Genomic DNA, 26,223 nt, shown 5'->3' on the forward strand with positions numbered 1-26,223 from the left:
GCGCGGCCACGTGACGCCGGCGGAGGAGATTGGAGCTGCTGCGACGCGAGGCAGCAGAGTGGTGCAGCACCCGGCGCTTGCGGCGGGATCTCCTCCTCCTCCTCCTCCTCCTCCTCTTGGGAACCTTGACGACACCTTCTGCTCTACCCAGCTCGTTGACTCCGCTGCCGCCGTGTCCCCACCGCCGCGGCGCCCGGAGGAGGAGGAGAGACGCAGCTGGGCCGCCGCCGTTAGAAGGGTCCCCGGCGCCGCTTGCCCCCTCGGTCTTAGCCTCGGAGGTCAATCCTCCCGCTGGGTCCCCGCTTTTCTCCTGCCGCCTCCAGCTCCCTCACATCGCCGCGATGGGGCTCCTGGACTCGGAGCCAGGCAGTGTCCTGAACGTGGTGTCCACGGCGCTCAACGACACAGTGGAGTTCTACCGCTGGACCTGGTCCATCGCAGGTAAAAGCACTGGCTTCCCCTTCCTCGCCTGGCCTTACGGACCCTGCCTCGCTCGGCTCCTCCTGCTATGAGTCGCCAGCCGGGATCTCAGAGCCCGGGCCCTGTTCCTGCAGCCCCCAGCGCCCTGTGGCTGTTAGGGTGCCCGGATCAGCGCAGGTGCTTGGGCGCGGGCACTACAGTTGTGCATTGGTTAATCTGATCCGAACGTTAAGGCCTCCCCCACCCCCCTCACCCTCCCCGACACTCGTATGATTTTCCTCTGAGCTTCCACCATCTCTCATCAGCTCCGCGGATGCGGGAGCTGACATTAGATGGAGCCTGTGCGTCCAAGAGCTCATCTCAGGAACAGCCCCACCCTGCGCTCCCAAATTTCCCGAGCTCAGCTCTCAGTTCTTCTGCCCTATACCCAGGATTGGTTTAACCTTTAATAATATTCGTATGGAGAGAGGGCTGGAGAGGGAGAAGGGTTCAACTCCAGCTCTTCTCTTACTTCAGCCTTCTGGTTGCTTTGACAACCCCCTGCAAATATTTTCTTCTATCTAGCTCATCCATTTATAGTATAATTTGGACCGAAAACTAAAATACCATTATTTTCTTGAAGAGTGTTAGTTTCTGAGGTTTTTTCAGCAGCAAATCTGTTTGAAGTGATTGTCGAGAATGCGCACTGCAGTGTAGTCAGGGGGAGGGGGAGGCCGAAACACAGGGAAAGAGGTAAGTCTTTAGGAAAGGGGTCTCCACAGCAGCACCTAGAGGTTGTCCCAGAAACCTACATACCCACGGTTTTCTTACACCAGCAAGCTTCCTTCAGCTGTTCAGCTTTTTTGACAGGAGTGTCATTTGGTTAATTTCTGCTTTCCTAGCAGAATCAATTGTGATGTTATACATTTTCCCATTTCTTCATTTGCTTCGCTGCTTTTGGTATTAAAGCATTGACTTATTTAAAAAAGTGTTACTTTTCAGATCTCACATTTAACACTGGAAAAGTGAGCCATTTGGTGCTATTACAACTGCAAATGGCTAAAAGGCAGTTTTTATGGAGCATTTCTTCCTGAAGTCTTTCTTCAGTGTATTACCATATTGACCTTATGTTTTACCTGCAAAAACTGGGGAGGCAGACCCTTCCCTTCATCTGTGTGATTTAGCTTCTTTTAACATTGCATCAGAGCTTTCATATTACACAGCTGTGCAGAGCTGAACATCAGACAAGCTCTTTGGCAGATAATTGTGCTTTGCATATTTGGAGTTAGATATCTTTGAGTTCCTCCAGTGTCCTTAAAGCCAGACCACACCTAGGAGTTCTCATTTGCTTCCTATCCTGGAGCTTTCTCATCTCCTGAGTCTCAGGAACAAAAATTGGTTACAAAGATAGAATATAGCTTTCTGTGATGGTTAATACCTTCCTGTGCTCATGGAAAAAAAAAAAAAAAAAAAAGACCATGAGTGAAACAGGAAGTTTAGTGCACTCACCTGGTGAAAACTTGCCACTGGGCTTTGAAGAGCATATAAAATAATATAATATAATATGGAGCACCAAAAATGAGAAGTGAGTAGCCACTGAAACATAGCAGGAGGTCAAAGAAAATATATTTGTCAGTGCTCTTGACTATCTACTTACGAAACCTGAGACTGCTTCCTGGCCTTCTGTAATGAGCTACCTTGTGTAGGCATAGGTATTTCTTAACCAGCAGAGAGGCTTAGTGGCTACAGTCTGTTCTATCTTACTGCTGTGTATTGAGGACCATTGTTTCAGGTGTAGGCAGGACATATGCGAAGCCCTTGGAGCCCCTGTCCTTCCACTCCCCTCCTTTCTTGTGCTCTTGAAGCTTCTTTGTTTTGGGGACCCCATCAGTGTTATGCTTTCAAGGGGATCTCTTCTTGGCCAAATTTCATGAAAATCTGGGTAAGGGGCTTCAGAATAGAAAAGTAGGCTTATTAGAGGAGGTTGGAGAAAAGTTGGTGAGTCAGATGTTTGGAAAGAAGGAAATAAAAATGGGCGGTAGAGAATGATGGTCTTGAGAAATAGTGATGAGTGTGATGAAAGGATGCATGTTATTCAGGAGGAGCAAGAAATGAGCAGCCCCTGCCCTCAAGCGCCTCCTTCCTAGATGGTGGTTATGTGCTTCTTTTCCTTTTATTAGCTCATTAAATATCTCTCCATTGAGGTTTCCTCCAAAGCTCAAATAAACTGTATCCACTTTGCATTGTCATTACAGGAATAGTTACAGATTGTAGAGTGTATTTGATGGTCCAAGAGATCTTTGCCCTTAGGGTAAACAGTATGGAAAAATCTCATTCTAAGCTTTTATATCAAATACTGTTATTTAATAAAGTATATCCAAAGCAACATACAGAAACTGAGCTTCTCAAAGGCATATATTTAGCAAATACATATGGTTGTTAATGTGTTAACTCTGAAAGTGTTACTTTTAGTAATATTTATTTTAACATTTTATACATAATACACATACATAATATTTCTTTATTTTAACATTTAATACATTGGAGTTGAAACTTTGAAAGACCTGTTTTAGAAAACACTAAAAATAATTTTCCACTTCCTATATTATATGTTTAGATGCGAGGAATAAGGAAGTTAATGTTGGTTTACATTAGAAGAAAGTGTAGACTGATGTGGGACTTCATACCAGTTGATGGTATTGGAGAAGGTACTCTGATGACATTTTGTTTGTTTGTTTTCTTTACTTTTATGAGTGCACTGAAATGATTAGGACTGGGAGAGAGGGCAGGGGGGAGAAAGATGGTGGAATGAGACAAACATCATTACCCTATGTACATGTATAATTACACGAATGGTGTGACTCTATACAGTGTACAACCAGAGAAATGAAAAGTTGTACTCCATTTGTGCACAGTGGATCAAAATGCATTCTCTGTCATGTATAAACAGAGCAAATAATTTTAAAAAAGCAAAAAAAAAAAAAAAAAAAAAGATTGGGACTGGTATTCTAGGGTCAAGGGGAAAGTTATATATAAATTTTAGTAAGTGATGAATTTAAATATTCCCCATTATACAGATACTCAAATTATTCACATTATTCTTTAATGTTCCTTAGGTAAGTTGTTATTAAATTCTTTTAATAAACGCTTATTAATAGCTTTCTGTGTGTATCCAACATTTAGCATATGAACATCTTCAAAAGTTAGTGGGATGCTCTCAGTAAAACCACATGTCTCCTGAGCCACCATATTTTTTCTGACCACATGGTTATAAACAGGAATCATTTGTTCATGGGGTACAGGTGGATGTGTGTGTTGGTTGGAAGTGGTTGTCACTACTCCTCTGTTCAGATGCAACACTCTGCATTTTGGTGAAGAAAATTTGTATCTACTTGGTGGTTGAACTTGGACCATAAAAGGCCAGAGTGGCTGGTTTTTGCTGTTGTTGTTTGTTTGTTTGTTTTTTGGTACTGGGGATTGAACCCAGGGCCTCAGGCATGCAGCGTAAGCACCTTACCACTGAGCTACATCCCCAGCCCTGAGTGGCTGGTTCTTGATTTCATTTTGGCTGGATTAGAAGGAAGAAGGGATGAAGGGATGAGTAGTACAGAAGGAGGGAGGACTCTCATAAGATGATGACAAAACTTGGAAACCAGGCTTGTATTATTGTTCATTCTTTCCATAGGTGCTTGCCATGTGCAGGCATAGTTATTATGGCTTCTGGAGAGAGGAGAACACTTGGTCACAACTTGGTCTTTTGGGCTCACCCCCATTCCCAGTTCCTAGGTATCATGGTCTGAAGACCATGTGACTGTCAGAATAAAGCCTAGCTGGGCCTAAGAAGGTCAAAATGTCCTTCTGTACTCTTCTTATCTCTGCTTCTCCACCTGCACCTCAATATTGAGTAGTGAAAATAATAGACAGCTCTGTTCTTAGAATGTCTTATCAGTTGCCTTTACCCTTGAATGGTTCCTTACCCTTACCCTTGAATGGGTTGATGGGAATCATCAGAGAAAGTTTGGATACGTAGACGAGGGCAGTGGGTATCAAAGGCAAGGGGAACACTGACTAAAACTAGGGGACCTGGGAGTGTGGTGGGTGAGGGCAGTGAGTCGCCCAGGCTTGATGTGGAAGGGGATGTTTAATAAGCTGAAAGCAGATTTATCCTTGGGATTGCTGGGCCTCGAGAAACGTGTCTTAAACATTGTGTAGCATGTTTATTGTATTAGCTCTAAACGTCACAGTTAATGTATAGTTTTTCATCTGTATTATTATCTAAAATAAGCTTTGTTTGACTAAGCCTGCCACTTTTAATGCTTCTTTGAGAAAGGCAAGTAAGTTCTAAACAGCTGGTTAAAAACAAATTTGTGGAATATTCCACTTTGAAGATGGTATCTCCCTTGGTCAGTGCTTTCAGTGGGGTCTTATCTCATAACCTGCCAGAATACCAATACCAATTTGGGTGGTTTTTTTTTTTTTTTTTTGGTGGTGGTTTTGGTTTTCTTCCTTCACCACAGTTTGATTTGAGACTCCTGGACTTGAATGGCTAATGCTCCTGTCTAGTCTTCAACAGTTACATAAATAGAAAAATTTCCATTGCTAGTGGAATTCTAGGAGGGTAAACAATGCAGATTCTAACTGGTGCCAGGACAGTTTATGCAGTTAGAATCTTTGTGTTAGGGAGGCAGAATTTTAAGAAGTGTTACATACTTCAGACAATGCTTTTGTGATCTGATGAGCCACAAAATGCTTGGTCAGTTTTCTTTTTCCTCAGGTCACATGATAATGTTATCTGTGAATGATTTAACACTGTTAAGTATTATCCTTCATTGGTTGAGCCATTTATTATTCTGAATCAGGTATATCTTAGCACACAGAGAAGAGTTATGTAGTATGTCTTTTCTCATCCTGGATGCCTTTTTCTTCCATCTCATTATTTGGACATTTTGCCTGTAACAAATCAAGGTGCTATTGTTTTATTTTCCCTCAGAGTAAGAATGTATTAGAGTCTATTATTTAACAACCAAATGAGTTTGGGTTAAAAAATAGAGGGAAAAAAATACCTGGCTTTCAGAACCAGTTTTCAAATTAACTTTATAACTGTGTCAGTCAGCATTCCCCTGCCCATCATCGTCCTGCTGCTCTTACCAATTTGGGTAATTCACTGGCCCTTCAGCAAAGTGTGTTCTTGTCCACCTTTATGTGTCTCATTATACCATGGCCCACACCTTGACTGACTTTTGCCCCCATTTACCTCTCCAGATACCCTTCATCCCTGCCTCATAAAACCATTCCTGACCGTGCTACCCTGGAGTAATTGGCTCTCTTGTGTGAGCACATCGTCTGTATTTATTTATTTATTTTAATATTTTTCTTTAGTTGTAGATGTACTTAATACATTTTATTTATTCATTTTCACGTGGTACTGAGGATCGAACCCAGTGCCTCATGCATGCCAGGCAAGCACTTTTACCACTGAGTCACAACCCCAGCTCATCTTTATTTATTTTTATTAGTGAATTAAGATTATACATAAGAGTGGGATTCATTGAGCCATATATGTTAATGAACATAACCTAATTTGGTCAGTCTTATTCCCCAGTACCTTCCCTTTTTCTTCCCTCTTCCCTCCTCCCTCTCCCATCCACTTGCTCTGCTCTTCTGATCTGCCATCTGTTATTATTATTACTTCAGTTACTGCATTATAAATACATATATGTATTATAAATACATATATGTATGTAAAAAATATAAAACACTGGGGTTCATTGTGATATATTCATATGTGGACCTAGCATAATTTGGTAGATTTCCTTCCCCAGTACTACCCATTATGTTCCTTCCTTCCTCTCTCTTAATCGCCTTTCTTTACTCCTTGATTTCACTTCTATTTTCATGAGAGTCCCCCTCCCTTTTAAGGGGTACTTTTTAATCCTCCCTTTCTCTTTTGCTTCTGCAAATGGGAGAAAACATTTGATCTTGACTTTCTGAGTTTGGCTTATTTCACTTACTATGATGTTCCCATTCATTTTCCTCTGAATGACATAATTCATTCTTCTTTGTAGCTGAATAAAATGTCACTGTGTATGTCTACCACATTTTCTTTATCAGTTCATCTGTTGATGGCCACCTAGGTTGGTTCCATAACTTGGCTATTGTGGATTATGCTATAAACATTGGTATGTATATATCACTATAGTATGCTAATTTTAGTTCTTTTGGATAAAGATGAAGGAGGAGAAAGCTGGATAATAGGGTGAATCCATTCCTAGTCTATTAAGAAATCTTCGTAGTGCTTTTCATAGTGGTGGTATTAATTTGCAGCCCCACCAACAATGTATTAAGTTTATCTTTTCCCCCACATCCTTGCTAGCATTTATTATTTGCATTCTTGATGTGTGCCATTTTGACTGCAGATGAAATCTCAGTGTAATTTTGAATGGCTTTTTCCTGATTGCTAAGATGTTGAGTATTTTTTCATGTATTTGTTGGCTATCTGTATTTCTTGTTTTGAGGTGTGTTTAGTTTATTTGCTCACTTATTGTTTGGGTTATTTGTTGAACACATTGTTTTCAGCAGTTACTTGTTCATTTTCTTGTGCCAGTCCCCCTGTGGCTCTAGTCCTGAGCTGTACCTTCATTATTAGTTACTTCTTCACTTCTATGTATTTTTCTCCCCAACATGTACCAAGAGATGACCCCTTAATCTAGCATTATTTTGCATAGTGATATATTTTGGTTGCTAAACACAAATTTTAGACCATACTAAATTACAGAACAAGTTCTTTTAATGCTCTTTATCATCATTCAGTCATAAATTCAATTGACATTGACTAAATCTAATGAATGAATCAAACCATTAAATCATTTAGTAACACTAAGCGTATACAATCAGTTATGATTATTCCTTTCTCTTCATTTTCTATGCAGAAGCATTGTGATTTGTGTGGAAATGAGGAGGGCAGCATGGTATCGTCAATGAAAAGAATTCTGGACTGAGGTTTAGATGGCCCAAGCTTTAGTGATGGGGCTGCTGCTAATTAGCTCTGAATGTTTAGACAAGTCCCTTTGCTTCTCCAATCTTCAACTTTTTCATCTATAAATTAATAGAGTTGAATTAGAGAATCTCTAAGGTCCTACCTGGCTTTAAAGTTCTGGGTGTAGATGTCATTTATTTCTTCTTTAAATAGGTGAAGCAATTTCAGGAAAACACACTTTGATATAAATCCAGAAACTTCATTCTGTATAGTAATTGAAATAATTTTCAACAAAAGTCTGTTATCAGACTGCCAAGATAGTAAGGATAGCAGATTTGTATTTAGTTATTTTTGCTTCCTCTTATCTGTTGCACAAGAAATTGGTAGAGAAGTAGAGTAACATAGGGTACCTATATACTTAAGCACCTACTTTGAAACAGCACTGTGTGTTGCTACATCACTATACCTGTTATCTCTGTATTCCTTGAATAACCAAGAGTTAACTGTTCTGTCAAAAACAGGAGCAATAATAGGAAGTGTAAAGTTGTCTCAATTAACATGCAACATTAACTATTTGATGTACAGCTTCTGAGAATGGCTTATTATGTGGTCATGGGCAAATTACTAAGGTTTCTTTGTGTCTCCTCCTATACCATAAGAGATTTCAACTGTACAGTGTTTAAAGCCACTTTATTGAATTTTCATACTTCCCGAAACAAAGGTTATCAGTGTAAACTCAGTATTATTTTTTCTATAAAAAATGTAAAGTTTTATTATACATCATTATAAAAAGTTTTCCACTATAGGCACTTTATATTTAATCATTTCTAATTTAAGTTTGAAAGTGTGGCTTAAATTTTTTGTAAAATTTGCTAAAAATATATATGTCTTATGATAAGGGAAAAACAGAATACATGATTTTTATATAAGTACATTCCTTAATTAATTTCTTCAACCCTTTGTCATTTTTTAAGGAATATTGATTGTCATTCTTAAATATCTTAGTATGGCACTTTATTTATGATTACATTTTAATTAGAATATAAGTCTGGGATCGTAAGACAAATGTATTAATCTACTGCAGGAATCAGTGACTCACTATTGGGTGTAATTACAAAAAGCATTTGTGATTTTGAAATAGTGCATTTGAAGGAATAAGTTTTCTCTTCATTTTTATTTATCAAATTAAAACTTGAGCAGAGATTATGTTGAAAAATTTCATATTTTTGCATACTCACATTTATAGCCACATTCCACAGTAATCACGAGGTAGAAAAAACTGAAATATCCATCGATGAATGAAGAGATAAACAATGTGGTATATATGTATAAAATATTATTATTCAACCTAAAAAGGAAGGAATTTTGACATATGCCACAACATACATAAACTTTGTAGACATGTTAAGTGAAATCACTTGGTCACAAGAAGATAAATAATGTGTGATTCTACTTATATGGACTTTCTAAAGTAGTTAAATTCATAGAAAAAAAATAAAATATTGATTGCAGGGGCTAAATAGAGAACTGAACTGGGGAATTGTTTAGTGGACATGAAGTTTTAATTTTGTAAGATAAAAAAGCTCTGGAGTTTTCACAACATTGTAAATATACTTAATACTACTAGAATGGATACTTTTAAGAAATTATTAAGATGGCAAATTTTGCTATTTACCACTATTTAAAAAAGAATTTCACATATTGTACAATTAATATAATAGTGCTTCTATAAATTATCTTTCTTCATGTTTGGTGTTAAGATAATTGATTCTTTTTTTTTTCTTTTTCATCTTGAAATGGCTTTATGAAGAGAATCTAAGGTGTCAACTTAAAAAAAAAAAAAGCCATATGGCTTGAAAATAGCAAACAACAAAGAAGACAGCTTTGGCTTTGTATTTTGCTTTACAGTTTTACAACAACCCTGGGAGACAGGCCTGAAACATTGTTAGTTTCCAGTGTTTAGAAGTTCTGGAGTTTGATAGACAATAAATAATTTGGAGATGGTTGCTGTAGCAGAAAAATGGGTACAAACTGGTGGTTTTGTTTCTAGCCCAGGGCTCTTATCATCCCACCACACTAGCCAAACAGGAAAGAAGTAATTATGCTTCTGACCTGTGCATCTCCCTTATTTTACTTTTTCTTATGTTGCTACCTAATCTACATAGTCCTATTTAAAATACTAAATATGAACAAAATTATACCAACAGGGATGATCTAAAGAAGGACATCTAGAATGCTTAGAGGTGCTGAAGGACTTGAGTGTGAAGTTAATCTAAAACCTGATGTTTATGTAAATTTATACTATGTATAAAAATATACATTATAAAATATAAGAAGTGACATTTAGCCTGAGGAGAGGAAATTGACTTCCATATGATAAAGAGGTAGGCTCATTAAAAAATTGTATCCAAGCCAGGTAAAGTGGTGCATGCTTATAATCCCAGCTACTTGGGAGGCTGATGCAGGAGAATTGCAAGTTCAAGGCCAGCCTCAGCAACTTAGCAAGACCCTGTCTCAAAATAAAAACATAAAAATAAAAAGGGGTAGGGGTGTAGCACAGTGGTAGAGTGGTAGAGTTCAATACCCAGTACCGAAAGTAAAAAGTATATTCAAAGTGAGTTTTGAAGGTGTTTGCTCAATAGCATGACACGAGATCTAGAAAATTTTATTAGTTAGTGAAACGACATTGAATTCAGGACTGAGAATATTTTACCCAGTGAATATTCAATGTGTGGAACTGCTAAAGCCAAGGGAAGATTGAGCTAAAGTTCCCATTCTCTCTCCCTGTCCACCCAACCCCAAATGGTATGGCAAGTCTTTTTTTTACCAAAGGGAAACACCACTTCCATTTTCTTAAAGCTTTGAGATCAGTGACAGCACTGAGTTCTTGTTTGAATTTGGAACTTCTGATTATTACCAGGAGAAGCCCCACAAAATGTGAGAACAGAGAAAGGAAACTGCTTACCTACCATTCTCATCTTGGCTTCCAGAATGAGAGACATTCTTCACATTTCTTTTTAGATATGTATTTCCCCTGTTGTCATGATTCCCTTTCACTGGGAGTTGGCTTTAACAAATGCCACCGCCCCATTTTTCTGCATCTAGATGTTTTCTGCACATGGTGAAGCTCACAGCCATCTGTGAAGCGTTTTGGATAGGCCTATTATAGACTATGTGATGCTGTAGTAATACATTTTGTACATCTTATGCTTAGTCTTCCTAGTATCCCTTTAAGTTAGGTATTATTAAGTCATCTGTAGATGAAGAAATAGACACAAAACTATACAGCTAGAAAGTCACAGAACTGGGATAGAACCAAGATCTTTCTCCTTCCTAAAATGGTTACCTGTTTATAATGCAGCATAGCCCGCCTATTTACTCAGCATGAATATTCAGTATTTGGGTGCTTACTAGGTACCAGACACTATTTGCAGTGCTTTATATTTATTATCATGTTTAATGGTCTTATTCCTCTGGGTTTGGTACCATTGTTATCCCCATTTTCCAGGTGAATAAACTGAAAAATGGATCTTATCCATCTAATACTTAACTCTCCCAAGTTAAAACTCATAGTAAGCAACCTTCAGCCTGAATCATGCACAGATTTACTCTTATCTATGTTACTGTCTTTTCTCCTTCATAGTTTCCAATTCCATCTTAGTTTTCTACTTTCTATTGGAAATTTCATGTCTTTTCTCCCTTTGTGCCTTTTTTATGATCTCTGTTCAAGCAAACTTGCAACCAGAATTCTTATTTCCTCTGCTTTTAACTCTTACTTTTACAAATTCTTTTACTCTTGGGTGACTATCACACAGCTAACACCTTTGCTCTCTTATTCTGTTGAGCCAGTTCTGATATTGAACTCTTCTCAGTTCCCTCCTATCTCAGACATCTACTTGATTCTCCCTTGCTGGTCAAGGTTTCCTTCCCTCCCTTCTGCCCATCCCACTCTGACCTCTGCCAGTTTTTAGCCCAGCTGCTGCCTTTTCCACCTCTGTGTTCCACAAAAGCTACCCTTTCCTTAACACTCACACATGTGCTTTTCCATCCTCTTCCCAGAGGATGTGGAGGTTAGAACAGAAGTTTACCCTGCTAAGTAGGACTGTCCTACCAGATTCAGAATCAGTGCTTTGTGTCTGGAGTATGTCTCAGCTAGTTGCTGGTCCCATTTTGCCCAGGTATTTGAAGAGGCCTCTCCATAAGTTATTCCTTTTTCACCTCACTGATGCACAGGCTCTTCCTTGGCTTGAGGAATGTGTCTAGCATCACATTTTCGACTAAAACTTAGAAGAGGTCTTAGGTGGTATTTACTTTACTCCCTGTCATGGAAATAAGATCATCCTCAGACTCTTTGACAACAGATGTCTGTATTTTTCATTAAAATTCTTTTTTAAAAGGAGTACTCTTACATACCAGGCATTGTTATAAAAATACAGCAAGGAATAAAGGCTGTGACCTTGACCATCCTAAAGTTTGTAATAAATAGAGGAAGGGATTGACTGCTTCCTTAAGAAAAAGACTCACAGCTTTCCTATGAGGTAGTTTAGGTAGTTTTCATATATAATGTGACATTTTACTACTAATGGGTAATGTTTATTTTTGTGTAGTCAGTAAAAGCAAATGGACTTTTAATAATGCCACTTAAAAAGGAATTGATTTTTAACTATTGGTTTTAACTTATTAAAGAAGGATGGAGAGTTTTAGAGAGTACTATATAGTACATACTTCTTGATGTCCTGAATATACTCCTGAAGCTAGCTAGTATTCAGTCATCATTAGACTTGTGTTTTTCTGTTTAATGATAGATTAAATAGATATAAATACTGTTAGAAACAAAAAGGTGGCTGATTTATTAAGGTAGAATCTGATTACATGATATATAATGTAGGCTTACATTTCTAAATATACTAGAGCAGTTCTTAGATTTTGATATGCAAATTATCTGCAGTCTGATTAAAATAAGGATTCTGGCTGAGTAGTTCTGAGGTGAGGCCTGGAATTCTGTATTTCTTTGAGGCTTCCAAGTGATAATTTAATTATTGACACAAGGACTGCACTTTCAGTAGCAGGGGAATGGAGTATTCTTAGTTTCTTTTGTCATCTACTTTTATGTACTGTTTTGGAAAAAAAATTTAAATGTGACTTAAGTTGTTAATTTAAAAAACTAATGATGTGATGTATTTTTTATTAGACATTTAATTGTACTTAACAGGGACTTTGTATAATGTCTAGAACCATGTTGCATTGATCAATAAGTGTGGATCATTAGGAAGTTGCTTTAATATACAATGATAATTTATTGTATGATTACAGTTGTCTGTATGTAAGTAGAGATTACTAGAATTACTTAAAAACCATTGGATTGGGCTGAGGAGATAGCTCAGCTGGTGGAGTGCATGCCCTGAGTTTGATCCCTAGTACCGCAAAAAAAAAAAAAAAAAATTGGATTACAAGTATTTTATTCTTTATTAAAATATAACATTTTATGTTATCTTTTAAAAAGAAGTATTAAAATTAGCCTCTCTGCATAATTAAAAATTCAGTTTGTGGGAATTTTTGTGTTTGATTTCCCAAATAAAGACCAAGTCATAAAATTTTTGTCATTTCAGGGTATAAATTATAAAGTGTTCTGTCTTCTCAGTATAAACTCCTCAAAGTTTAAATGTTGATTTCCTTGTTTAATTTGGTTTAACTCTTTGCACTGACTCACTCCTGGAGTTTACTCAGCTGATAGGTGAAGATTCTAATGCTGCTAGTCTGATTTGAGTGTCCATATTCAAAACCTAAAGTAGTCTGTAGATCAGGAAGAAGTAGTGCAGGAGAAACAGGGGGGTGTGCCCTTGAAGGGGAGGGGTTCACATAAGCACACTGTGAGGAGGTGGAGTCGGGAGGAAAGAGGTGCAGCAGGAGGGAGTGAATGACTGGTGTCCATGTGTGCTGGGAACTCAGCATACATTAGTTCATTTAATCCTCACATATCAACCCTGTGAAGTACTTAGGTCCTCATTTAAGAGAGAGAGAGAGAGGTTGATTCCCTAGCTGTCTAGCAACACCACCTCCACCTAGGTGTCCCAAGAGTACCTTAAACAGGTCATGTGTAACACTCATCTGGTCATTTCCTCCCAGATCTGCTTCTCTTCTCTTGTACTCTGTCTTGGATCATGACTTCCCTATCTATGCTAGGCCAGAAATTTGGAGTAATCCTAAACTCTTATTACTTTCACCTGTCACGCCTGTAATACTCACCAAGTCTCTAGATTTGACCCTTGTAATTTCCATACCTGCCATCACCAGTGCAGCCTGTGTCATCACTTGCATAGTAGTGGTCTCTGTGTCTGCCTGCCTATCACAATCACCATAGTAGATCATGGTGTTGGGCCCCACCTGCAGATATTGATTCAGTTAATCTGGGGTGGGACTTGGGAACCTGAATTTTAACAAGCCGGCGTCTTTTATGTGTGCAGTCTAGCAAAGACAGGCATTTAGGAACCACACATCTGATTGGCCTCCCTGCCGCTTGACATATCCCCTTCCCCTCCAGTCTCTCACTGCCTCTAAGAAGCCTTTTAAAAGCCAAAACCAGTCACATTATCTCCCCCACAATCTATGTGATGAGTTCTGGCCTTCTCACTACGTTATAAGACCTCTGAAAGGATCTCCACAGCTACCTCCTTTGTAGCCTTCCTCTGTTTGGGCTTGCTTAGTTTCCAAAATAAACGTGTATCCCTTGTTTCTGGGTTGTTTTCATACATTCAGTTCTCTCTGGTATTCAGATATTCTCATTTGAGTATCTCTTGTCATTCCACTGGTGGAACTTGTATAATTTTCTCTTATTTGCCCACTGAAAGAACACCTTTCTGCCGGCACATTTCTCTTGAGAAAAAGTTCAAATGTCTGCTCTTGAAACATCTACTATGTACTTAAAGCATTCATCGGATACCCATCCTGCTGCATTGCTGCGGAGTTTTCATGTCTGTCTCTTTCCTCTGATGGATGATGAGCTTTGGAAGGCCAAGAACAAAGTAACTTGCCCCAAACCACTTCGGTCTGAAGGGTGGAACAGTCTGATCTCACTGCTCTGTGATCTTAAAATACAAATCAGATTAGAAATAGAAACGTCTCTGTGAAGGGTATTCAAAGAAAGCCCCATTTCAGATGGACCATTTTGTCCACATTTTACAGAAACATGTCATATTCATAGAAAAAATTGTCTCCTTTAGTAGACAGTTTGTAAGTTCTGACAAATACAGTTGTGTAACTATTATGTGCCCTTTTAATATAGATAAAATTATGACTGTTGACCAAATTAATGTTTGTAAACAGATCAGTTCAACTTGCCATAAGCATTATGAAACAAATTATTCTCAGTGGAAACTATTTCCTGAGAAAGATTTAATACTTCAGAATCTGGAGGAGTTAGTTAAAAACAATATTCCTTAGTAATTCTCATTATTATAATAAAGTCCTTTACTCTAGAACTTGATTTGCTATAATATTTGGTTTTAGGTTTACTTTAATTTATAATTAGGATGGGGTACCTATTACCAAAGGAGACAGTTCCTTATGCGTATGAAAGACCCATTAATTGGAAATTTAGGTGAAATTTGTTTCCCGATGACTTCTCATTGGTTCCAGTCCTGCCTTCTGCAAATAGATTGTAATTTCTTGTTTGTTTGTTTCAAGACTTAGGGGGACCTGTTAGTAATGGTGTGTTTTCCTATCACTGTATGGCACTTTCCTTTTTAATGAAAAATACATAACAGTCATGTAGGATCTTTGAATCTCATCAGAAGCACTAAAGGAAATATTGCAAGTAAGTACAGAAAAACACGTGTGACTTGTATAATAACATGTAAAGACATGGGGGAATTTCATGCAAATATTTGAATGGGCATTGTTACAGCTGTGGTTTAGGCACTGACAGTTCTCCCACGTCCATAGTAATTGTAGGAGGTGGAATTTTTGAGAGCACTCTGACCCTTGTGAACTGGAAGGGTTACTTTGAGAAGGGTATGGTGTCACATGTGGCATTTTGTAGGCTGAACATGGATTTGTTAAGTGATTGCTAAATGAATAAATGACTTGCGTTGATGGGCAAAGCAGTTAAGGCATTGCTTTTTCTCCCTGCAGTAAGCAATGACTTAAAGGACTAAAGGACATTGAGCTGTACAGGGCACACACACACTCACCAAATACTGGGATGCAGTGTTGTTGATTGAGGTTAAAGTTGTGCTGTCGCAGAGGAGGATCCAAGAGGAGTTTCAGGAAATGCTTTCTGGACACTGAAGAAGCCATAAGAATTCAATGGAGGGATGGAAGATAAAGGACCAATGTGGGGGAAAAATTGTGCATTCTTTAGTTTTTTATCCAGTAGATGTTTAGGCTCCTTGTTAGACCTTTCAGTACAGAATGAAGGACCCAGCCCCTGCCTTCAGGGGGTTACAGCTTGGAGGAGGGTCTCAGGGCAATGTGGTGAGTGCTGTAATGGAACAGAAGTGTGTGCAGGTTCTCTGTCAGTGCAGAACGGGTCCCCTGACTAGGGAAAATTTCCTTTATCCAATTTTCCTTACCTTTTAAAGCCATTTTTCCTCCTACTTATTATTTTTAAAAGTTAAATATAACCAAAGGGATCATCTAGTTTGTTGCTGCTTAAATCATGGTCCATGGATAGTGGCATAGACTCAGTTGGAACTGCCCAGCAAATGTATTCATCCTAGAAATGTGCTGCCTCCCAGAGCAACTGTATCAGAACCTGCATTTTAACTATTCTTGCTAGATGATTCTTTGTCTCATTTAGGTTAGAGAAGCACTAATCTAACTCCCCTTCTCTCCTTCAATGTTTGTCCATGAAGGAAATGAAGAGCGATCGTGTCCCTGAGGTCCTCCACTCAGTTGCAGGCCCAGTGTTAGAACTTAGCCAGTCTGCCCACTGGTGGTACCTTCTAGACTTTTCCTATTTCCCCACACCTTTCTGCTCTTCTTTTGGCCCCCCCTTAGCATTTTGTATTGTAAGATCTTAGCTTCTCACTCATGCTCTGTCCTTCTCTTTGGAAGTCTTCTGTAAATTTCTCTGCTGAATGAGAGGATGATACAGTATATCACACTGTTTCAAAAAGGTAGGACATTTTTATTTACCCTTAATTTCTGGCAAAGATTTAAACCTATTTCTCTAAATTTTTTTTTTTTTTTTTCTATTTGCTGCTGAGAACTTTGTCACTTGTGTAGTATGTAGTAAGGGTGAGAAATAATCCATGATGTCAGAAATGAAGATCACCTTACAGATGAATTATCTTCCTTTCTTTGTTCCACTTATTATAGCATTAGTAGTACTTTTGCTGTTTGCATTAGTCTGATTGAAAGTGTTAACTCTCCTTAGTGTTTGCAGAAGGGACACCATAGCAGTTCCTGCTCTAGGGACCAAGAACAGAGCTTTTAGTCCTTAGGAGTTTGTCAAATTCAACAAAGACCTATGCAGATAGACAGTCTGTGTTTATGGGGGGCTTAGGCATGGGAACGTATGGCCATAGAAGGATAATTAGTGTAGAAGGATAAAATATTATTTAAAAGGTGAATGACCACTGAAAGGTCATAGTGGCCTTTGACAGAAGCCAGTCACACCACTTGTTAAGCCAGTTCCTCCCTATGGGAGGTGTGCTCTCTCTGATCTTTCAGAGACTTCAGTACATTTTGCTCTCTGGAGTGGGTTGGATGTGAGTGACACAGCCCGAACTCCATGAGTAGCAGATTCTCCCGTGATCTTGGTCTTTCATTATCTTTTCAGCTGAGGCTCATCTCCTGTAAATTTTTGTGCACTTTATTTCTTGTCTTTGTTTTTCAAGTTCTCTGTAAAACTTAATGTATAATATAAAGTTATCCAGTGATTTTCAAAAGCTACTATAGACATTAGTCTTGTTTATTGAGTTTTTATACCATGTATTTTCACTGGGACTCAAGACAGTGACATGTTTTTGGTCGAATGAGGAAATTAATTTGAAACATTTTAATTCCTGAAAAGTTTTATTTTGTAAAGCATGTATGATTTAGTGGATTTGTTATTTGTTCTCTCTGTAGATAAACGCGTGGAAGACTGGCCTCTGATGCAGTCCCCATGGCCTACACTAAGTATAAGCACTCTTTATCTCCTGTTCGTGTGGTTGGGTCCAAAGTGGATGAAGGACCGGGAGCCATTTCAGATGCGCTTAGTGCTCATTGTCTATAATTTTGGGATGGTTTTGCTTAACCTTTTTATCTTCAGAGAGGTAGGTTGGTTAAGATAACTCTATAATTCTCCAGGGTTCCAGGGAATTAAGAAATGAGAATGCAAAAAAAAAAAAAGAAAGAAAGAAAGAAAGAAAGAAAGAAAGAAAGAAACAAATGAGAATGCATAAAGCCATCATTGAAATCCTATACCTCAAGGTAGCTACTCTACAAGTCAATTTTTTACATTTAAAAAAATGTTGGACAATGAAAGTATGAAACATGAAGTATGGGACAGTTGTTTAAAATGGAACTTTGACTCAGAGAGTGGATTCTAAGCTTGCTGTTGTTAACTGTTCTGACATTGGAAGTTGTTTACCCCCTTCTTCTTGGCTCCTCCATTTCTAACATGGATGAAATGCCTACCTTTGGGGGTTAGTATCAGAGTTAAGTGAGATAACTTTTCATAGTGTTTGATACATGTTGGTACTCAGTAAATAGTAGAACTTTACTTAAATTATTATTCATTAGTTTCAGGTTTTGTAACTGATCAAGATAAACATAAGTACCAACTTGAAGTTCAGTCCTATTATGTAATGTATTTGAGGTTGGAACTGAAATGAGCTACTTGGAATACAACTGTTCCTGCTAATCATTATGTACATTTCTGTGCATCAGCAAATTCTCCATGACCTTTTGAAAGGAAACCCTGAAAGCTGAGTGACACAGCTATTTTTTTTAAGTTACAAGAGGATAAGGAATTTGTTTCCTAAGAGACTCATGAAAACTCTGTTATCACAGAGAACTGACTAGTGATTCTACAACAATAAACAGTACTTCTTCTATTAAAAAAAAAATCATTCTTCATTATCACTTTAGCTTACAGAGTTTCAGTTTCATAAAAGCTTTCATTTACTTCATTTGGATATTTTTACCTAATTTGTTAGCTGCAAACTAGCAGATCCAGAATAGAAACCCATTAAAACAGGACCACTCTTGGATCCAGGTGTTGACTTTAAAACTTAACATTACAAATACATAGAGTTGATGTCTCAGTCCAAAGGTTACATTTGTTTTTTTTTTTTTTTAACTCAGACAGCAGTGTTTAATTACATTTGAAATTTTTAAAGAAAATGTTGCTTTCAAATTAATTTGAAAAGTTGCATATCAAATTTATTGTTTTTGATGCTGAATGTACTACAACTTTATTCCAAATATTGTTCCTTTTTTTCCAGTTATTCATGGGATCATATAATGCAGGATATAGCTATATTTGCCAGACTGTGGATTATTCTAATAATGTAAATGAAGTCAGGGTAAGTACATTAAAAATACTTAAAATCAATATAAGTGGCTTAATTTCGTAGGCCCCCATCAGTGAAAAATGTTCTTTGACTTGGTGGTGAAGTTAGACTGGGTTGATCTTAAATGCTGTGCTTTTACTTAAAAGCACATAATTGATAATTGGTTTTCATGCCTCTAGTAGTTTTTTTTAATTTGGTGGTATGAGAGTGAATAAGTATTGGATTACTAGACTGGAGTATTAAAAAAAGAGAAAAAAGTCTCATGTTTCATGTAAAAATATTATTTTAGATTCTTGTAGTTTTGGGTCAAAAGTAGAAAATCATTAAGGAGTCTAATTCATTTGTTAAAAAGTCTGAGGAAATTAGATGTTTTATGAACTATATAATATTTAGGAAAGTAAGCATAGCACAATTTATGCAGATATGAACTCAGTTTTTATTACATCTGTAGAAAAATAAACCACTAGTAATATGTTATATTTTATTTTTCTATAACCTATATCAATTCAATAACCATTTAACTTAAGTGGAAGAAACAACAAATTGTTAAGTATTTAATGAACTCCTTTGTACACTGTGGCTTATATTAAAAATTACATTTAACGTAAAATGTACATAACATCTGTGTTATGTTTTATTTGTAATATATATAGTAATGGTGTAAAGCATAGTAGCTTCCCTTGAGAAAAGCAGCTTTCTGTCAGGGAGTTTGGACAATATTCATCAAGACCCAAGACCAAATAGCTTTAACGTGCTTGCCATTTTATGTCCATGTATTCATTTCCCTAGTAAAAGGCTTATGGATTAATGAAAAATCACCCCTTGGTTGTCATGTGGTTATACTCATTCAGAAAATACTTGCTAAACATCCCTCATATGCATATATTGTAGGGGCACTGGGGTTACGTGTGGAGACTGGTGAGTTCTCTCCCTTAGTGGAGCTGGCAGCCTAGTAAGGTAGGGAAGCTGACAGCACGTAAACAAGTGGTTAAGAGGAAAAGAAGACCTGAAAATTCTCTGGCTAGGAGAAAATTTCTTTCTCATAACCTCATTGCCAGGGGCTGTCCTCAATGGACTGCTGCCTTTTTGGGGGGAAGAGGGAAAAGGGAGAAGTGTCTGGCTTTTTCATGGAAGTAAACTTGGAAAAACTCTTTAAGTGGTGCAACCTATGAATACTTTTAGGATAGAGTTTCAAAATTACCACTCTTAATTTTGAACCTGTCCCCCTGACATACATTAACTTTAGTTCTTAAAAAAGAAAAAAAAAAAAAAAAAAAAAGAAGAAGGGGGTGTGGGGGTGTTGTCAGAATTGTAATATGGGAGAAAGAACCTGAGATATGCAACAGATTGCCTTGGGAATCTTGCCACTACTTGGCTCCTCTGGTGCTGGGTGCAGTAGAATGAATATGTTACTCATTTTTATATACATTGTTATGTAGCCAAGAAGCATCACTTTTCACTTTGATGTAGTCTATTCAGAAAAACCTAATACAGTTTATAAACTAAGGAAAAGAATTATTTATTATTTTGTGGCAAATTTAGAGACCCAAGTTGAGGAAAAATAGTTACTTTGAAGTACTACCAGGATCATGAATAGTAAATGTAGCATTGCTGTGAGTAGAATATCTCAAGCCTATTTTAATCAGTTTTATCATTTTCAACAGTATTGTTCAAGCCAATTCAATAAATTCTCAACCTATAATTGCAGGAGATTTTTAATGGACCTCTTTCCTCTTTCCCCACATTTTAAAGTTGTTATTTTGGGGCTGCAGTTATAACTCAGTGGTTCAGCAGTGTGCTTATGTGGGCAGGGCCCTAGGTTTGATCCCTAGTACCAGGAAAAACACACACACACACACACACACACACACACACACACACATTCACATACAAAAGCAAAAAAACAAAACAAACAAAAAAACACCATGACATCCACTAGATGCAGGTATAAAATGAGGAAGGCATCTTTTAATCCTAAAACTTCTAAACCTATTTATGAACAAATCTGTCAAGACCTTTAACACACAAGTTTATTGATTTCAGTTCTGTTCTACTAAAATGATCATTGTGGTTATTTTTATAGAATTTTTCTAAAATATTTTAAAACGTATATACAGAGGTCACCACCTCTTACTGGATCCTTAATCTTAGCCTGTAATGTAATCTTTCCACACCATCTGGTGTCTTAATTAGGGCCCAGGAAAACAAGACTTATTCATGTAAGCAGGATTATATTTATGACCTAGGAAATATTTGTTTTTGCTTTTTCATTTCGATTTATCATTTTAAAGATTTTACTACCTTATAACAAGCTGCCATCATTGGACACTTTCTTTGTTGTGCATATTACAATGAGAGAGCCAGACACAGACCAATTGGTGCATAAACTTACTGCAGCCTTATCTGGAGTGTACCAGAGGCTATGCATAAACACCTGAAGGGTCTTTACCAAGTAAACATCTCAGTTTTTCTACCAAGTTGAAAAGCATAGCAGTATGATATGTTTATAGGTTTGTATTCAGCAGTTTAACACTGTGTGACATCTACTTGTATAAGTTATTTCATGCCTTATAATGTATTTTGAGTTTAATTGCATTGGCAGAAACCCACACAATAGTATCATTTGGTATTTACAACTTTTCTTTTCTTTTCTTTTTACAGATAGCTGCTGCTTTGTGGTGGTACTTTGTATCTAAAGGAGTTGAGTATTTGGACACAGTGTTTTTTATCCTGAGGAAGAAAAACAACCAGGTTTCTTTCCTTCATGTGTATCATCACTGTACAATGTTCACATTGTGGTGGATTGGAATTAAGTGGGTTGCAGGGGGACAAGGTGAGCATTTTCAAGATTAAATCTGAATGTGCTAAGTGATTTATGAATGTGTTGGGTGGAAAGTAGCAAGAACCTGGGAATTTTACCCCAGTGAAAACTCACCTCTTTGAAAGCACTTTGTATTTGAGCAACATACATTTTCATTTATGTGATAAAAACTCAATTCAAAACTTTAAAAATGTCTACCTTAATTTGAGATAAGGCCTTTTCATTAGTATTACTTTTTTTTTTTTTAATCCCCAGGCATCCCCAAAATTAAATGTTAAAAAATAATGTGGATTCATTTATTTTTTGTCTCAGTGGCTTATTGTCTACTAACATCTTCTGTATCTTGTAATTACCTTTTGTTTTCCTATAGCATTTTTCGGAGCCCAGATGAATTCCTTCATCCACGTGATTATGTACTCATACTATGGGTTAACTGCCTTTGGCCCATGGATTCAGAAGTATCTTTGGTGGAAACGATACCTAACCATGTTGCAGCTGGTGGGTTAAATACTTTTATCGTTTCTTCTGGTGAAATGCTTACTGTGTTTGAATATTATTCATTGTAAAGTGCTAAATCATTTTGGGCAATTTTCCATTGTAAAATTAACTTCATCCTCTAGCTGTAGCATTGAGACTGCTTGGTTCTAATCTGCCTATTCATAGGTGTATTGGCCATGGTCACTTGAGCTTCTGTAGCGTCTTTAAAGGGTAGATCCATCACTTACCAGGAGAAACATTCTTTAAAAATACCTGTGGAATGGATGGTTAAAGATCTTAGCACACCACAATGTACATAAATTCATGCATGACTAGAAAAGTAATAGTACTTTTTTCCTTCAGTTTTTTTTTTTTGGATATGGAGTATTGAACCCAGTCACTGAACCACTGAGCCATATCCCCAGACCTTTTTATATTTTATGTAGAGACAGGGTATCATAAGTTTCTTAGGGCCTCAGTAAGTTGCTGAAGCTGGCTTTAAACTTGTGAACCTCATGCCTCAGCCTCCCAAGCTGCTAGGATCACAGGTGTGCACTACCACACCCAGCTCTTGAGTGATTTTTTTTTTAACTTAAAATTTTATGATCTCTCTTCATCTTGTTCTGCTTAAATTTTCTTATTTTTATAGCATTCTTCAGTTCTTGTTTATAGATCCCATATACTTTGAATGTAAAATTTGAAGAGAAGACAGGGCCAAGGAATGGAATAAGGGCCAGGGAACACCTCTTAATTCTCTAAAACCCTATCCTTAGAGAACAGAGTCAAGTATTTTCAAATGCTAGTCTTCAGACCAGTTTTCAGCACTTATCACAGTAGAACTTCTTATAGCATCTGAGTACACGCTTAGAGCATCATCCAGAGCTAGGTGTACTGGCCTATAATCAAACTGAGAACCCAAACCAAACTGGTAGTTAATCTCCAAGCTTCAGAATTTATTATAATTTGCTTTAATCATAGCGTGTACACAGTTTTATCAGTGGAATCACATTTGGAAACATTACCATCTCTGCTTTAAGTTGCTAAACAGCTGCCTAACCAAACAGGAAGCACAACCTTTGGGGAATGCTGGGTGTAAAGAATTCATGTAAAACAAAAATACTACGGGAAGCTTCCTCCAGTTTTTGTGTAAGCTGTTTATACAGTTTGTATAGTTCATTTCTCTTTTTCCTGAAAAAATGAAGAGATGACCAAAATCATGGGAATAATTTTATCTCTTTGTCTGGAGCCTGGCCCTGCTCTCCCTGAGAGATGCCAGACTCAATTCACACCCTTTTACACACCCTTTTTCTGTAGTGCAGGTTCTAAGAACCATTGTGAAACCAGAAGTTCTTAAAATTTGGATTTTTGCCATGGGAAATTATAAAAAGTTGTTTAATATAAATTTCTGATTCGTGGAGTAAATTATTTTAATAATATTTAACATAACAATATTGGTAATACTTTTCTTAAAAAAGAAACTATACTTGCGCATTCCAAAGAGAATGTTGAATTTGTATTTCCAAGCCAGAAGCTCTTATAACAGTTTATTAAGTTAATCTTATAAAAAGTTAATACTAATGAATAGCATAGAATTTTTCTAACTCTTATGTCATGAACTGTTCACTTATTGATACATCAGAATATGAAGTTATTTTTATTGTTTTAAGGATCTAAGTTTTGGCTTTTCTCTTTGAAGAACTGTTAAAGTGAAGTTAATTCCTTTCGTACTTCAGATAACTACTAAATTTTATCAGAATATTCAATTTTAAAGAATAGTGTTCATACAGTTAGAAATTTTTCTTTCCTCTCTGTGAGAAACAAATAATGAGCTGTTTTGATAAGTTCGCTTTTCAAGTATGTGTTCCTGTTTGCTGATGCTTTGGCAGACAAAAGTAAGTCTGAAATGTGGGCAGAAAACAAAAGTAAAGAGTATCCAATATTATAGCTTTACTCTTTTAGGCCAGTGATTCTGTCTTTACTTAACAAATAATCAAAAAATCCAAACACTGTAGACTGTGCCAAGGACTTCGGAACCATTGATGAGGAAAACAGAGCCCCTCCTTCCGAATTATATCCTTATGGAAAGGTAGACAGTAAAGAAGTCAGCCGATACAGAAGACAGCTTCAGGGGGTTACCATTCTTCTCTAAATTCACACACACCCTGTAGGTAACAGGATTTAGAGACCCCTGGCTGAGGAGATGGTTTTTGAGCCATAATCTGAATGAGATGGAACCAGAGAACTATTTTTTTTTCTTTTCTTTCTTTATTTGTTCCAGTTAGTTATACATGACAGCAGAATGCATTTTGACTCATTGTACACAAATGGAGCTCAACTTTTCACTTCTCTGGTTTTATGCGATGCAGAGTCATACCATTCGTGTAATCTCAGATGTACATAGGGTAATAATGTCCATCTTATTCTACCATCTTTCCCATCCCTATACCATCTCCCCTGTACTCAATCCCCTCCCCTCCCCTCAGTCCCCTCTGCCCAATCTAATGTTTCTCCAATTCGTCCCTTGCCCCCCTGACTCCATTATGGATCAGCATCCACATAACAGAGAAAACATTTGGCCTTTGGCTTTTTGGAGTTTGGCTTATTTCATTTAGCATGATATTCTCCAGCTCCATCCATTTATCTGTAAATGCCACAATTTCATTCTTATTTAAGGCTGAGTGATATTCCATTGTGTTTATATACCAGATTCTTTGTCCATTCTTCTACTGAAGGGCATCTAGGTTGGTTGCACAGTTTAGCTAGTATGAATTGAGCTTCTGTAAACATTGATATGCCTGCATCACTGTAGTATGCTGATTTTAACTCCTTTGGGTATAGACTGAGGAGTGGGATAGCTGGGTCAAACAGTGGTTCCATTCCAAGTGTTTTAAGAAATCTCCATACTGCTTTCCAGACTGGTTGCAGCAATTTGCAGTCTCACCAGCAGTTCCTTTTCCCCACATCCTTGCCAACGCTTATTGTTGCTAGTATTCTTAATAGTTGCCATTCTGACTGGGGTAAGATGAAATCTTAGAGTAGTTCTGATTTGCATTTCAGAACCAGAGAACTATTAAATATTTTGAACAGGGTGGCAATATTTGGGCCTGTAATACCTATGTAGAAAATTCTGATGTTGTTGTTAAAAGTTGTTTACTCTTCAGATTAAATGTATCACCCACTGTTTTTGCTTTTCAGGTTCAGTTCCATGTGACCATTGGGCACACAGCTCTGTCTCTTTATACTGACTGCCCCTTCCCCAAGTGGATGCACTGGGCTCTAATTGCCTATGCAATCAGCTTCATATTTCTCTTTCTCAACTTCTACGTTCGGACATACAATGAACCTAAGAAACAAAAAGCTGGAAAAACAACCATGAATGGTATTTCAGCAAATGGTGTGAATAAGTCAGAAAAACAGCTAGTGATAGAAAATGGAAAAAATCAGAAAAATGGAAAAGCAAAAGGAGAGTAAATTGAACTGGGCCTTAACTGTGGTTGACAGTGAGGAAACTCTAATGTCATATAAAATTTCAGGGAAAACAGAAGCAAAGGAGAGTTGGGGGTGGGGAGAAAGGCAAATGTACTCTATGTACTCATAATCTTTAGACTGAGTAAAGTGTTAAATACAATACCCAGATGTTTTATTTATGAAGTTTTTATTTTAAACCTTTTTTTTTTTTTTTTTTTTTTTTTTTTAATTAGCCTTGATGTTGTCCAGACCAAAGCAGTCCTAATGTGACTTTGGACACCCTCCCTCTGTTCATATCCACTTGTCTAATGGGGGAAATTTTCTTGTATCCAACATTCACTCATTCTTCAGTCTGAATTTTAGACAATCACAGAGTTTTTATGAAATTTTTAGTTGTCTGAATTACCAGTTACCTACTGATTAAAATCAGTTACCTTACATTTTCTTGTCCAAAGCTGAAAATGTGGATACATTTAAATTTGTGCATTTGAATTCATTGGTTGACCAGAACGGTCAAATCTCTCCACCTCTAGTCAGAATATACCCTTTTGGTTGTAATTAAATTTTTAAAATCTGCTGAT

General features: G+C 37.3%; 1 protein-coding gene across 1 annotated transcript; it reads left to right on the forward strand.

Annotated features, from left to right (window-relative positions):
* The first annotated feature begins 87 nt into the window (after positions 1 to 87).
* ELOVL4 (ELOVL fatty acid elongase 4) lies at positions 88 to 25,975 on the forward strand. Its single transcript, XM_079146547.1, has 6 exons — positions 88 to 441; positions 17,447 to 17,634; positions 18,808 to 18,888; positions 21,538 to 21,709; positions 22,068 to 22,195; positions 25,370 to 25,975. The coding sequence occupies exons 1-6, from the start codon at positions 342 to 344 to the stop codon at positions 25,643 to 25,645; spliced, it is 945 nt and encodes a 314-aa protein (XP_079002673.1). The 5' UTR covers positions 88 to 341; the 3' UTR covers positions 25,646 to 25,975.
* The last annotated feature ends 248 nt before the right edge of the window (positions 25,976 to 26,223 follow it).

This window comes from Sciurus vulgaris, assembly GCF_902686455.1.
Source record: "Sciurus vulgaris genome assembly, chromosome: 7".
Classification (NCBI taxonomy): Eukaryota; Metazoa; Chordata; class Mammalia; order Rodentia; family Sciuridae; genus Sciurus; species Sciurus vulgaris.

Coding starts and splice junctions, on each gene's coding strand:
- ELOVL4 (XM_079146547.1), top strand. CDS start 342: ATGGGGCTCCTGGACTCGGAGCCAGGCAGTGTCCTGAACGTGGTGTCC. Junction 442..17,446: donor CTGGACCTGGTCCATCGCAG/GTAAAAGCACTG, acceptor TTCTCTCTGTAG/ATAAACGCGTGGAAGACTGG. Junction 21,710..22,067: donor GTGGGTTGCAGGGGGACAAG/GTGAGCATTTTC, acceptor GTTTTCCTATAG/CATTTTTCGGAGCCCAGATG.